Genomic DNA, 15,226 nt, shown 5'->3' on the forward strand with positions numbered 1-15,226 from the left:
TTCAAGTCCAGGGCCCTTCGGGTCTCGCTAACGTGCACCCGACCGTTCCATAGGTACACCACGTTGGCTCTCATTGCCTCAGTGAAGTCCCCACAGTCCTTTCGGACGTGGTCGACCGCGTCGCACCACAAACACTGGTTTCCAGCCAGAGGCCTTTGGTTACGGGCCTGTTCGTCGCCGTCCCTCCGTGCCTATGCAATCTGGAGGTCCTTTACCATCCTAGTCAACTCCTCTAGAGCTGCTCCTCTGGACGAGCCTTTGACCATGCTGGTCGAAGTCAATCTGGTCTCGAGCCAGTCTCAGGTCTCTTCCCTTCGCACTGGCGGGGTTGGCCCGAGTTTCCTTGCTGCTACAGAGCCCGCCCCTGTTGATCCTTTATCGACCCACTCTCGCCGTTTGTCGAAACAACCACAAACTCTCTTCACTATGGCCCAGTCGGCCGTCAGCCCGTCATCAGACTCCAACAGGAGACCCACTTGCTCCCGGTCCCTTACATCCACCAACTTAACGAACAACAGGACGCAACTTGTGTCTAGTACGGTCCGGTCGAGCGCCGAAACACGCACAAAGCATTCTTCAAACTCCCGGAGGAGCACTGACGCGTTTCTTCCCTTTTCGGGGGTCTCTACCCATTCCATGAAGTTCCGTTTCGAGAGCCGAAGCGCGTCATCGAGCCCGTATTTTTCGAGGAGCCGACCTTCAAACTCTTCCCAGATTCGGCTCTCAGCCCGTACCTCGAGCACCTCCGCATGGATGCCCGGCATCGCCACCCGAGGGAATCCGGTTAGTCGCCTTTCTTCCGGAATGTCTCTCATTACCATCTTGGCCCGGTAGGCCTCCAAATAGCTCGTGGCGTCCTTCCCATCGAACCGGCCTATCGTGTCGACGACCGCTTCAATAGCCCTATCGAGGGCGCCTACGCCTTCGCGCGCACTCACTATCCAATCCATAGCCGAAGCCATGGCTTCCGCGAGATCCGACCCCCTCATCTTTCTATTCCTCTGCCGCCTGTTCACGTCGGGTTCACCAAAGATGTCGCGTTGTTACACGTGTGCGTGTAGAAGGGGCGGGACCATGGGGGTCCGAACTAGGGAGTAGAGGAGAAGGAATAAGGTATGATATGGAGGCTTAGTTCAAGAGGAGAAGAGGGAAGAATAAGACCATGACATAGAAGGAGAGATCAACCAAGACAAGATGCTCAACAAATTATATTAAAACAAACGAATGATTACAACAATGGTGGTCGCATTGGCCGCACCAAACGACTAAGAGAAAACCATAACCGAAGACGAATAAGGAAACCCTAAACGAAACCCTAACCCTAAAACGATAAGAACTCTAGACTAAGTGGTATACCTCTCATACGCAAAATAGGCAACCCTTCATAAAGGACCCCTCCCTTCCTTTTATAGCCCAAGGAGGGAGGGACCTTACAATGTGGGATAAAATTTCCCCTCTTATTTCTATACACCATTTGCTAGTAATCGTGTGCACATGTTGCACACCACCGACTTGCCCTTTCCACCCCGGTTTCCGCCTATGGACGAAAATCTTCACGACACCGTGCACTCGACGTAGAAAGCATTCATCTCGATGTAGGTGTACTTTTCATGTGAACACTCGAATGAATGATGGGGTTGACCATGGGACAATGACCCTTTCAATATATGGACCTCATACATGTCATGTATCGGGAAGTAGATCAGATGCGTACTATTTGCCGGTGGCCCCAAATGTTATAAGTTGTTGCAGAGATGACCTTTTTTATGTTGGATATGCACGACATGTGGCACGGATGAGCATGCGTAAGGAAGCATATCATAAGTCCAAGACTAGTCCATTAGACCTTGTGAGTTATAGGTTCTTTATGATACCAAAGGAGGTCCATAACATGGTCAACAAGTTAAAATTTGGGAGTGTTATGCCAGAAGTTGATTGGTCTTTAATGATGCAAGATGCCTATGCCCTCCGAGATCTTGGGAAGGTGGCTCATGTCCAACTGTACTTGTTGGAAGCAATGTCGTCAGTGCGGAAGATCTTGAAGCACTCGATTCCTGTTTATTCCCTGTGTATGACAGAATGTAGGTCGTTGCACAGAGAGTGAGAGAGAGAGAGAGAGAGAGACACAAAAGAGTTTCTTATTTGATAAAGCAACAATACATCAACCAACCTCACAAAGAGGTTACAAGGTCACTATATATAGTGACCGACTTAGGGCAACTGCCCTTTATGCTAATTACATAAATGGCCAAAACGGGATGGTGTGAATACGTCCATTATACACAGGTATTCGACACTCCCCCGTAATGGGCGTATACATGGGTTATCTAAGGTTACAGGTATAGACTTAGGTTCTCGGACATATCAGCTTTGTTCGAGTCGGCAGGGTCCGAAGGCAGAAGACCGAACTGGTCGGGTCGGAACAGTTGAAGCCGATCATTAAGGAACTGATGTCGGTTGTCGGGAACCATCCTGCTCTGTGTCCGGCTCTAACCGGACTGGTTTGTCGTTACGCCCATCTGATGCCGAAGAGACCGAAAACGGTCTGCCGAAAGACACTTGGTCATTCCATCTGCGACATTGTCGGTTGTGGATATTTTCTCTAGACCGATTTTCCCTGAAATGACGCAGTCCCGAACGAAGTGATATCGAACATCGATATGTTTGGAGGCGTTGTGGTGAACCGGATTTTTCGACAAGGCAACAGCACCTTGACTGTCGCTGTAGACAACTGGAGCCGAGTCATGTTCGACTTGTCGAAACGTGTGCGCCAGCCGACCGAGCCACAAAGCTTCTTTTGCTGCGTCGGACGCAGCTACATATTCTGCTTCGGTCGTTGAGGTCGCTGTGCACTCCTGAAGTTTCGACTTCCACGAGATTGCTCCATTGCCGAATTTGAAGCAGTATCCGGTTGTTGATTTCCGACTGTCTATACAGCCGGCGAAGTCCGAGTCGGTGTAACCGACTACGCCTGAGGTTCGGTTCGGACCGAAAAGAATGCCGTGATCTTTTGTGCCAGCCAGATATCTGAACACATGCTTGACTGCGTTCCAATGCGATCGGCCAGGATTGTGCATAAATCTGCTAACGACTCCTACGGCATGAGAGATGTCAGGCCGTGTCGCGACCATCAGGTACATAAGGGAGCCGACTGCCGGTGCATACGGTACCGACCTCATATCTTCCCCCTCCGGACCGGATGTCGGGCAGTCTCGCTGAGAGAGCCGAAGATTCATGGGGAGCGGGGTTGAAGCAGATTTGGCTGATTGCATGTTGAAGCGTTCCAAGACACGTCCGATATAGTCGGTCTGAGACAAAAAAAGATGTCGTTTATCGCGATGCCGACTAATCTTCATGCCAAGGATGTGTCGTGCCGGACCGAGGTCCTTCATGGCAAACTTCAACCGCAGTTGCCGAACGAGATCGGCAAGTTCGCCCGCGTGGCGGCCAGAAATTAGCATGTCGTCCACGTAAATGATGAGGAAGATGGGTGATCCATCTTGAGCTGTATTGGTGAAGAGACAATGGTCCTCATCGCTTTTGGAGAAGCCGATCGATTGGATGAAGTCGTCGAACTTCTTGTACCATTGTCGCGGTGCCTGTTTGAGGCCGTATAGACTCTTCCTGAGTCGGCAGACTAGATGTTCTTGGCCAGTTGCCACGAAGCCTTTTGGCTGCTCCATATAAATTTCCTCCTCGAGATCACCATGGAGGAAGGCTGTTTTGACATCTAGCTGAATCAGCTCCAAGTTGTCGGCTGCCACGACGCCGAGCAGAAAACGAAGGGTTGTCATTTTCACCACTGGTGAAAAAATCTCGTCGAAGTCGACGCCATATTCTTGTCGGAAGCCCTTCGCAACTAATCTGGCCTTGTACTTTGGGGTGGTCGAATCAGACGTCTCTTTTAGTCGATAAACCCACTTGCAAGGAAGAGCACGTCGGTTCCTAGGTAATTCGACCAGATCCCAAGTCTTGTTTGCACGGATGGAGTGCATTTCCGACTCCATCGCCAGATGCCAGGTGGCCGAATCGACAGATGTCGATGCTTCTTCGTAAGACGTCGGTTCGCCGGCGTCGGTGAAGAAAATTCCAGGAGAATACCTCTCCGGAGGTTGCGACAGTCTCTCGGATCGTCGAGGTATGATTGGACTGGTCGCATCGGGTATCGAGGTCGGATGGTCCGAAACCGAATCATTCGGCTGTGCCGAGTCAGAGTTGTCCGAGTCGGTAGGATAAGGTTCAGCTACCCGTGAAGCTGACCGTGTGTTAAGAGCGGGGCCTTCTTGAAGGGTCGGCACATCGGAGAATGTTACCCTTCGGACTTCGATCGGTTTTTCGACTGATGGATTCATAGCCGACTCGTTGAACACAACGTCCGAACTTCGAACGATTTGTCTGCGTTCGGGGTCCCAGAGTCGGTATCCCATTTCGCCGTCTGATCCATATCCAAGGAAAATGCATTTCCTGGACCGAGGTGCAAGTTTTCGGCGATCATCTTTCGGAATAAGGGCGTACGCCTCGCATCCGAAGATCCTCAGCTTGTCGTAATTCGGCTTGCTGCCGATCCATAGTTCCTGAGGAATTTGAAGTCCTAGAGGTCTACTTGGCGACATATTGATTATGTGTACTGCCGTGAGTAGAGCCTCTGCCCAGAAGCCATCCGACAGTCCGGAGTGTTGGAGCATGGAAACTATCCTTTCTTGGATTGTCCGATTCATTCGTTCTGCAATCCCGTTTTGCTCCGGACTGTGTGGTGCCGTAAATTCATGTCGGATGCCGCGTTGTCGGCAGAATTTGACGAATTCGTCGGATTTGAACTCTCCCCCATTATCGGTCCGAAGGCATTTCAGCTTTCGGTCGGTTTGATTTTCTACCATAGCGAACCAGTCGGTGAAGATCGAGAAGACACGATCTTTAGTGCGAATTGGATAAGCCCACACCTTTCGAGTCGAGTCGTCAATAAAAGTGACGAAGTAAGAGGCACCGCCTAGAGACTGATGCGGCATTGGGCCACAGACGTCCGAATGGACTAGATCGAGAGGTCTCGTTTCTCTTGGTGCGGATGTCGGGTGTGATGCGGCTGCTTGTTTGCCATACTGGCAATGCTCGCAGAATTGATGGTCCGAGAAGGAGAGTTTGGGGATGTATCCGGCTCTGGATAGGTGCGTGATGCCGGCCTTGCTGAGGTGTCCTAATCTTCGGTGCCATAGTGATGACACAGGAATATCCACCAAAAACAGGTTACCCTCTCTGAGTGTAACATGTAACGGATACAAGGAGTGTATCTTAGGTCCTCTAGCAAGCAGGAGGTTCCCCCTGTGGAGTGTCCACCCTCCCGAAGAAAAACCGGCACGAATGCCGTCTTCATCTAGTTGTCCGACTGAGATCAATGGCCTTGAGAGCTCGGGTACATGTCGGACATTGTGGAGTACAAGTGTAGAGCCACCGGCAAGGTTGAGCTCTACTGTGCCGATTCCGATGATGTCACAGTGTTGTGAGTTGCCGACCCGAACTGAGTCGGAGTGACGGATCGTATATTGCCGAAATTGGGATCGATGAGGAGTCACGTGAAATGACGCGCCCGAATCTAAGAGCCATGTGCTCGATTCTTCAGTCGTGAGTAGAACTTCTGATCCGACTGGATTTTCGATTGATAGTATATTCGGGTCGTCCGGTAGTACATCAGCTGAGAAGCTGACGTAATTGATCTCCTCATGCCGGCCACTCTTCTTGTTGTTCTTGTTCTTGAGTACGCGGCAGTCGGCTTTGATGTGTCCGGGTTTCTTGCAGTAGTTGCAGATTCGGTGATCCCGTGACTGGCTCCGTCTTCGCTGATTGTTCGGCGGTCGTGAGGAATCTCTTCCTCGTATGTTCGATCGGTCTGTCGAACCTTGTACTACGTAAGCGTCGTCTGTTGAGTCTTTGGCGAAAGACTTTCTCCGAGCTGCTTCGGTCAGGATTGCGCTCGTGACTTCGGAGTATTTAACAGCCGTGGTTGACGCGTTGCACACGGTTGTGACGAAAGTTTCCCATGATGAGGGAAGGCTACTCATGAGTATCATTGCTCTGAGTTCATCCTCGATTGCCGTCCCCTGTGACGAGATTTGGGAGCTTATGCTTTCGTACTCATTGAGGTGTGCTTGAACCGAATCGGACTCTTTCATCCGCAAGTTGTAGAGGCGCCGGATCAGAAACATCTTTGTTGCGGCGACCTTCTTTTCGTAAGTGTCCGACAGTGTTTTCCACAGTTCGAATGCTGTCGTACACGATTGCACTGTGAAGTATACTGATTCCGATAGGTGCATCCGAATCGTGGCGCGGACGATTCTGTCCAGCTTTTGCCACTCAATTGGTTTGTATCCTTCTGGAGGTTCTTCATTTTCGATGGGATCGATCTGCCCCTTGACTATGAGATAGTCCTGCATTTGTTCCTTCCAGAAGTTGAAGTTCGATCCATCGAACTTTCGTAGACTCATTTCTGACGAGCCGGATGTTGATGCCATCAAATTCGGTTTCAGTTGACGAAGCTCGGTTCGAAGTTGACTACGAACCTTGTTGGAGTGCAGCCGGTTGGCTCACCCGATATCGTTCTGGTCAGATTTGAACCCGAGTCGGTTCGGCTTCGGAACTTGCTCGAATTGACTTCGGTAGCTTGAGGGACAGAACCGACTGGTCTTCCCGAATGTTGCCGAGTCGGAGCCTGGTTCGTTTCGGATATATATGCCGAATACCGATTATTAAAACCGATTATCTGAACCGATTTTGCTTCGGTTGACTGCAGCGACGAGAGAGACGGATCCGACTGATCCTCCCGAATGTCGATCAGCCAGATGAAGCACGAATTTGGGTTGTTGTCAGAGTTGTACAAGGGGATTTCACCTCAAGCGGTTACGATCACGGGGAGCGGAGTACAACCTGTTGGCTTACTCCAAACAAAGATGATCTAACGCGATGAGATGCAAACCTGGTTTTTCTTCTTCTTCTCTCTTCTTCGAATGACGCAGGAAACCGAATGCAGAGACGACAGCCGACAGCGGATTGAGGGACCGACTACTGTGCAGGCTCTGATACCAGATGTTGGAAGCAATGTCGTCAGTGCGGAAGATCTTGAAGCACTCGATTCCTGTTTATTCCCTGTGTATGACAGAATGTAGGTCGTTGCACAGAGAGTGAGAGAGAGAGAGAGAGAGAGACACAAAAGAGTTTCTTATTTGATAAAGCAACAATACATCAACCAACCTCACAAAGAGGTTACAAGGTCACTATATATAGTGACCGACTTAGGGCAACTGCCCTTTATGCTAATTACATAAATGGCCAAAACGGGATGGTGTGAATACGTCCATTATACACAGGTATTCGACAGTACTTGCCTGGTGAATATGGATTTCCCACAAGGCAACCGTTCATCTTGGTGCTCCAAGATGAATGGATGTTAGAGATGTGTGAGCGATTGTCAATAAACAACTCTTGGGCAATCGACTCCATGTTTAAAACAAACCAATTTGGCTTGCCATTATATACAGTTGTGGCCCCAAATGTCATGGGAGTTGGTATCCCATTATGGTACATGATATGTAGTTCTGATAAGGGGTCTAACCATGAGCAAGTAGCTTTGGAAACTTGCTTGAGAGTCATATTCGCACGGATGCCCAATGTGAGGCCAAATGCCATAGTCATCGATAAAAGTTGGACATCATATAATGCCATAAGTAATGTGATTGCAACAGACCGATCATCTTGGATAGTTACAAATGGGCAAAGGTCACAAACACATTGTGGACTTTTGTTGTATCAGTTCCATGCAAAAAAAGCATGGTTGGACAACTTGTTGCCAAAGGTAAGTGCAACTGAGAGAAACCATCTTTATAATTGAATGTGCCAACTCATGCAATGCATTACAAAATCCACATTCAATGCCCAATGTGAGTTAAAGGTAGAATATGCAAACAAGCCGTGTTTGGCAATATATAGAAGGAGGATGGTGTGGCTTGACGTGTGTGTGGAGGAAATTGTGGCCCAAATTTGGTAGAATGTTCAACTACGGACATGTTGACACTACCAATCTTATAGAGAGACATTGGCAGTTTATCAAATATACTACCTTGAGAGGGAGGATAAACCGATCAATTATCGATCTTGTGCATGTTTTAATCGGGGACAGTCAAATTGGCACTTACATCGGGGGTACTATTATTGAATGGTACAAGCAATGACAAGAAATATGTGAGAGTGGTAGATTTGCACCCGTGCAAATTGTACGAATCAAACAACAAGACTTAAAGAGGCCAAGAGGCTATTAGAGAGGTATGAAACTAATGATGCAACAATGCATATTGTGGACGAGCCCCTATATTGGTTAAAAATATAGAGCTTGACAAAACCAAATGTATGGTATTGTTGAGAGATCAAGCTCAACTTAGTTTAGTTAGTTAGTCCACCATGTAACTTTGTAGTTACCTAGATAGAATCTAGTTAGAAGTGTTGACTATAACGACTTAAATAGGACCTTGTACTTAAGTAGGATATTCTAGATCCTCCACTCACTAGGTCATAATTTAATATAGGACTTACATGATTGTACCTATATTCTTCTCACACTTGTGCACCTTTGCACATGAGATCTATATATACCTCATTGATGGTATTTTTGTATTTGATGATGATGATATGAGCGCCTTCTTTACTCTGGGTGTCCGCATGATAAGTACACCAAACTCACTATCTAGTGAGGGAGCCGATCCATCTTAATCATTGTCGTCGGGGTGGTCGACTTCATATTCGGGCATCTTACCTTTGCCTTTGTCCAAGTTCGTACTTGGTCGCAACGTGCTTGGGTCGCGTGGGGACTCTTGTGGCCCACTGGGCCTTGCCGTAATCGGACTTTCTTCGAACATGTGTTCGAAGTGATCTCCATCTTCTACCTCTTGTTCGACGGATTCCGGGTCGTGCGAAGTCGGAGTCGAAGTTGTCTCTGGTGCATACTAGGATGCGGATTCGTTGAAGACCACGTCTCGACTCACCCGAACCGCTTGGGTAGAAGGGTTGTAACACGTGTACGCCTTCTTCTCGGACGAGTATCCTATGAGGATACATTCCTCCAACTTCGCGTCGGGTTTCTGTCGTTGTTCGTTCGGGATGCGTACATTCGCAATGCTTCCGAACACCTTGAGGTGCGACAGGATCGGCTTCCTTCCAACGAGAAGCTCGTATGGAGTTAGCTCATGGACTCCATTGGTGGTGCACCGGTTCATGAGATAGACGGCCCGTGGATGTGGCCTCGGCCCAATAGAAGTTCGGCATGTGCTTCTCTTGCATCATGGCGCGTGCTACCTCGAGTATTTGCCAATTTTTCCTTTCAGAGACTCCATTTTGTTGGGGTGTGTGTTGGCACGAGAATTCTCTCCGAATGCCTTCACTTTGGAGGTAGGAGGTGAATTCATCGGAGAAGTACTCCTTTCCTCCATCCGATTGTAGGCATCGAATGTGCTGACTGGTTTCTTTTTCAACTTGCCCCTTGAGCTTTTGGAAGTGGGAGAACACTTTGCTCTTCTTCTTCATCGAGTAGATCCACGTGTAGCGCGAGTAGTCGTCGATGAAGGTTACGTAGTATCGGCATCCGTCGATCGTCAGCGTTTGAGCCGGTCCCCATACATCCAAGTGTATGACATTGAGGAGGACTTTGCTTGCGAAGCTCTCCTTCGGGAATGGGAGTCGATGTTGTTTGCCGAGTTGACACGCTTCGCATACTCGGTCGACTCTTTTTGGCTCGAATGTCGGAAGTCCGATGACGACTCCCTTTGTTTGCATAGCTCGAAGCCGTTGGAGGTTTATGCGGCCGATTCTCTTGTGACACAACTCGATGCTTGTCTCGGTTTTGAGACCTTTGGTGTACATTGCCGATTTCACCTCATTTGAATCGAGGATGAACATCTGACTGTCTCTCCGTCCCTTGGCTATGAGTCAACCATCTTTCTTGATGAAGCATCCTTCGTTGTTGAAGTGGACTTGCATGCCTTGCTCCACGATTTGGCCGACGGAGACCAAATTCTTCGTTATTGTGGGCACGTGCAAGACATTCTTGATGCAAGTTTGTTCGCCTTCTTTCCCGAATGGGACATTGCTGATGTGCCGAATGGGATGCGTGGTGTTGTCTCCCATCTCTATGTAACCAGGTCGATCCGGTGTATGCAAGTCATTGAACCACTCTTTGTGGGATGTCATGTGATGTGAGGCGCCGGAATCGACGAACCACACGTCTTCCGAATTGGAGGTGCTTGCGAAGCTGGAGTCCATCATAGAGTTCGCTCTATGCCTCATTACGAACATTCCGCCATGGTCGCCGTAGTTAGAATTTGGGGCGTAATTTGTAAACATTTCACTACGATCGTCGTAGTCGGAATTCGACGCGTGATTCGTGAACATTCTGCTACGGTTGTCGTGGTCGGAGTTCGATGCGTAGTTTGTGAGGTGTCGACTTGTTGAAGCCAACTCACTTCTCTTTTTTCGACACTCCGTCTCGTAGTGGCCGATTTTGCCGCAATAATTGCAAGTTGCGGGCCTCGTTTGCTGACCATGTTCGGCGTGGAAGCTCCCCCTTCTTCCGAAGGTTCCTCGATGGCTTCCGTGAAGGTTTGAGTTCCCTTCGCGTGATGGGTAGAATTGACCTCTTCTACTGCAGTGACCTCCTCCTTAGCCATCTATCTCATGAACCGGTGCACCACTAATGGAGTCCATGAGCTAACTCCATACGAGCTCCTCGTCGGAAGGAAGCCGATCATGTTGCACCTCAAGGTGTTCGGAAGCATTGCAAATGTACGCATCCCGAACGAACAACGATAGAAGCCCGACATGAAGTCGGAGGAATGTATCCTCATAGGATACTTGTCTGAGAAGAAGGCGTACAAGTGTTACAACCCTTCTACCCAAGCGGTTCGGGTAAGTCGAGACATAGTCTTCGACGAGTCCACATCCTGGTAGGCACCAGAGACAACTTCAACTCCGACTCCGCTCGACCCGGAATCCGCCGAACAAGAGGTAGAAGATGGAGATCGCTTCAAACACATGTTCGAAGAAAGTCCGATTACGGCAAGGCCTAGTGGGCCACAAGAGCCCCCATACGACCCAAGCACATTGTGACCAAGTACGAACTTGGACAAAGGCAAAGGTAAGATGCCCGAATACGAAGTCGACCACCCCGACGACAATGATTCGGATGGATCGACTCCCTCACTAGATAGTGAGTTTGGTGTACCTATCATGCGGACACTCGGAGTAAAGAAAGCGCTCACATCGGCGAGCAAAAAACTTCAACGCTCATCTAGAGCTAAGAACCTTGTCACTCAGCACGGCTACAATGAGTACATGGCCCATCATTACGCCTTCACAATGAAGGTAGCGGCTGAACAAGAGCCCAAGAGCTCCACTGAAGCGGCTCATAACCCACGATGGGTGGAAGTAGTCGACCTTCACCCACACACTACAAGCCTTCGTCACCGGCTTGAGGGGGAGGAACCGAGATTGCTACGACGAAGAAAGCCGAAGGCCGGACGGAAGCACACAAAGCCGACAAAAGCCAAAGCGGATGTCGGACACCTCACACTTGAGCTTGAGGGGGTGTGTTGAGAGATCAAGCTCAACTTAGTTTAGTTAGTTAGTCAACCATGTAACTTCGTAGTTACCTCGATAGAATCTAGTTAGAAGTGTTGACTATAACGACTTAAATAGGACCTTGTACTTAAGTAGGATATTCTAGATCCTCCACTCCCAAGGTCATTTAATATAGGACTTACACGATTGTACCTATATTCTCCTCACACATGTGCACCTTTGCACATGAGATCTATATATACCTCATCAATGGTATTTTTGTATTTGATGATGATGATAATGCTAATCTAATATACTTACTCATCCCCCATCTTGTGTTGTATCTCTCTCTCTCTCTCTCTCTTCCTCTCTCACACATACACACACATATCACTTAATCTTCCGCTTATCAACTAATCACATAATTAGGTACTAGTTAATCCTTGCTTAATTACTTACCTAATTCTTAACAGGTATAATGTATTGCTCCAATGCTCATTTTGTGATTGCCAAGACCCTACGAGTAAATGTAAGCATATACTCGGCATCACGATGATTATTGAGAGGCACATGCCACATCTATGTGGGTCGTTGCCTTTTATAGATCATGCAACCCATATGCGTAATGACCACTTCACAGAGACGAAAGTGGAGACAGAGGTAGAACCGGTCGAGGAGACAAACCCTATAACATCACAAATGGAGGAATGGGAATTACAAACGACTAAGGGGGCTATTCAATGTCCTAGGCAAGGGTTACGATCCCTCGACCGTGCAACAATTTTGGCATGTATGGAGTCCATTGAAGAATCATGTCAAACGATGGTGTATCATGCAGGTGCACCGAAACCAACCAATGAAGAAGATCGTGGATCCGTAAGGTGTAAGCAAGCAATTGGTGCAAAAAGGGGAGCACCAGTCAACATTTCACAAGATCTTATTGGCAGCTCCCCAAACACTTCCAAGGCACACACCGGAAAAATGCAAAGAGGCGCACATCGAGCCAGGAGGCGATTGCCAATATGTGCGACAGACAAGATTTGATGATTGCATTGCGATGCCTTGACCTTTAGATCAAGGGACTCAAATGTTGATTGTTGCAAGAATTATGGTCGCATCTTGCCATCATCTCTGGATGAGCCATAAACATAGCTTGAGTGGTTTTGCGGACTAGTGCATTTGGGTTTACAATGCTTAAAGTGGATTTATGTTGATTTATGAGTGCATTTAGGATATGTCATATGTTGATTTATGTTTTAAGTTTCTTGTTTCAAGTATGTCATATGTTGATTTATGTTTTAAGTTTCTTATTTCAAGTATGTCATATTTTGATTTGGTTTTACGATGTTTAAAGTGGATTTATGTTCAAAGGATGTCATCTGTTGATTTATTTTTCCAGTATGTCATATGCTGATTTATGTTTTAAGTTTTATGTTTCAAATATGTCGTATGTAGATTTATGTTTCAAGTATGTTATAAGTTGATCTCTGTTTTAAGTTTTATGTTTTTTAACTTTTAACTTTTATGTTTTAATATGATTATTTGTTTTAACATAAGTATGGTAAAGATCGTCGATTTTGAATAATTTAAGGTTGGATTTTGTGACAGTTTGATATGTTATTGTAAGTTTTAAGGGTAATGAACAAGCTTATTTGAAGATTTTGGTCGAAATGATACATTTGGTTGGGCGACCAATCGGTTGGGCAACCTGCAAATGTCAGGGTTGGGTGACCTAAAACGGTTGGGCGACTTGCAATAGTCAGAGTTGGGCGACCAACGACTCAGAGTTGGGCGACCTCTGACAAGGTTGGGCGACCATCGGCTCAGAGTTGGACCTCTGACAACTTCTTTCTTTTTTTTTTCCCTCTTGCCAGCCCTCTTTATGATTTGATGCAGAATAGACACGAGCCCCACACGCAGACAGCTTGTGCAGGCCCGATCTACAAAAGTCTAAAAGATCGCTCCCTTTCTCTCACGCGCGCGCGCACACACACACACACACACACACACACACACACACACAGCGGCAGATATTTCTGTTGTGGCGATGGCGAATCCTCAACCCTCTGCACCTCCGCTCCCGTTGCAGGAATCACTTCTCGGAGAAGATAAGAAGAAGAAGAAGAGCAAAGGTGAGTTCTCTGGTTCAGATCTTCATCATCATGAGGGATACAATACAGGTCAGCAGCTGATACTTGGCCATGCCGACCATCTTCAGCATCATTATCATGATAATGATGTGACATACCCGGATCATCCACATCCACATCCTCATCAGTATCCAGTTCTAGGGCAACCAAACCCAAGTCCTGCCATCGTCTTCGGCTTCCCGGCACCCCCGCCTCATCTTTGGCCAGTGCCGCCTCAGAACCCAGCACCTCAACCTCAATCATCTCCACCTCAGCCCCCACCTCGGCACCCGTTGCCACACCGTCCGCCATCCCGTTGGAGCACAGGTCTCTGCAGTTGTTGTGCTGATCCTGAAGTTTGCCTAATTGGGTGCTGCTGCCCTTGCGTCTTGTTTGGACGTATTGTGTCATCGCTCGATGATGCCCCTGGTTATGCTGTCAATGATCCTAGAGTCAATGTCTCTCATGGCATTGATGATGGTCCTGACAGTCATCATGGCAGCCTGGCATCATGTGCTCCAGCATGCATTATTTGGTATGTTTTGCAACAATTCACTGCCATGGGGTGGATATATTCGTGTGGTTATCGTGCGAAGCTCCAAACTAGGTATGGGATTACCCCTCACCATGGATTGAATTGCATCGTTCACTTTTGTTGTTGGCATTGTGCATTTTGCCAAGAATATAGAGAGATCAAGACAAGAAATCGCAGAGAGAGGCAAAGGTCCCCGGCCATGGTGACTCCACCTCCTACACAAGTAATGCATTTCTAAGAAATCAATGGCCAAGTTTTATGCATTTTATGTTGAAGACATGACCAATTTTAATGCGTTTATGAGAGAAAAGCAAGGCCAAGTTTGAGGCAATTGTGAGTGAAGACAAGGCCAAGTTTATACATGATTGTGAAGAAAAACAGTGTCATGTTTTATAATGCAAACAAGGGATGCTATCTATCTATGGCTGGGATTGTATTCAGAATACAATTTTTGGCCTTATTTGTAAGTTCTCTTTATATATCGGTTGATGCTTTTATGAGAAAAATGACCATGTTTTATACTAGTGAAATGAATGACAATGTGTATTACTATATATTGTGGCTTGGCTTGGCTTGATTTCATCAAACAAGCGATGTCCCAAACGATAAGGTATATAGCGTGATGATTGGATCACTTCTATTGATGTTTCAAATGCATCCACAATTTATTTATGTAGAATGCATGTTTAGAGTCATGTACCAAATGGTAAGGTATATCTTAAAGATTGGGCCATTTATATTTATGTTTCAAATGCATCCAAAGATTATATGTGGAATGCATGTTTAGAGTCATTCCTAGGTTTTCTACCTTTTTATTATTTGAAAATATTATATGAAAGTGAACCACACGAATGAACGCTCGTTTGCACCTTGTTTAAATCACATTTAGATGGCGAGATGGCATTCATAATATGATGACTTTGCTTCGATGCATACAATGCTTGCCATATGTATGCTTCATATGCATTGTGTA

General features: G+C 47.2%; 1 protein-coding gene across 1 annotated transcript; it reads left to right on the forward strand.

Annotated features, from left to right (window-relative positions):
• The first annotated feature begins 13,576 nt into the window (after window positions 1–13,576).
• LOC147865163 (cell number regulator 6-like) lies at window positions 13,577–14,807 on the forward strand. The gene has a single exon (XM_087317918.1). It carries the CDS (start codon window positions 13,637–13,639, stop codon window positions 14,489–14,491), a length of 855 nt encoding a protein of 284 aa, XP_087174044.1. The 5' UTR covers window positions 13,577–13,636; the 3' UTR covers window positions 14,492–14,807.
• Window positions 14,808–15,226: the final 419 nt, after the last annotated feature.

This window comes from Azolla caroliniana, unplaced genomic scaffold, assembly GCF_043228905.1.
Source record: "Azolla caroliniana isolate FFs.n. ecotype wild unplaced genomic scaffold, voAzoCaro1.0.p SCAF_4, whole genome shotgun sequence".
NCBI lineage: Eukaryota > Viridiplantae > Streptophyta > Polypodiopsida > Salviniales > Salviniaceae > Azolla > Azolla caroliniana.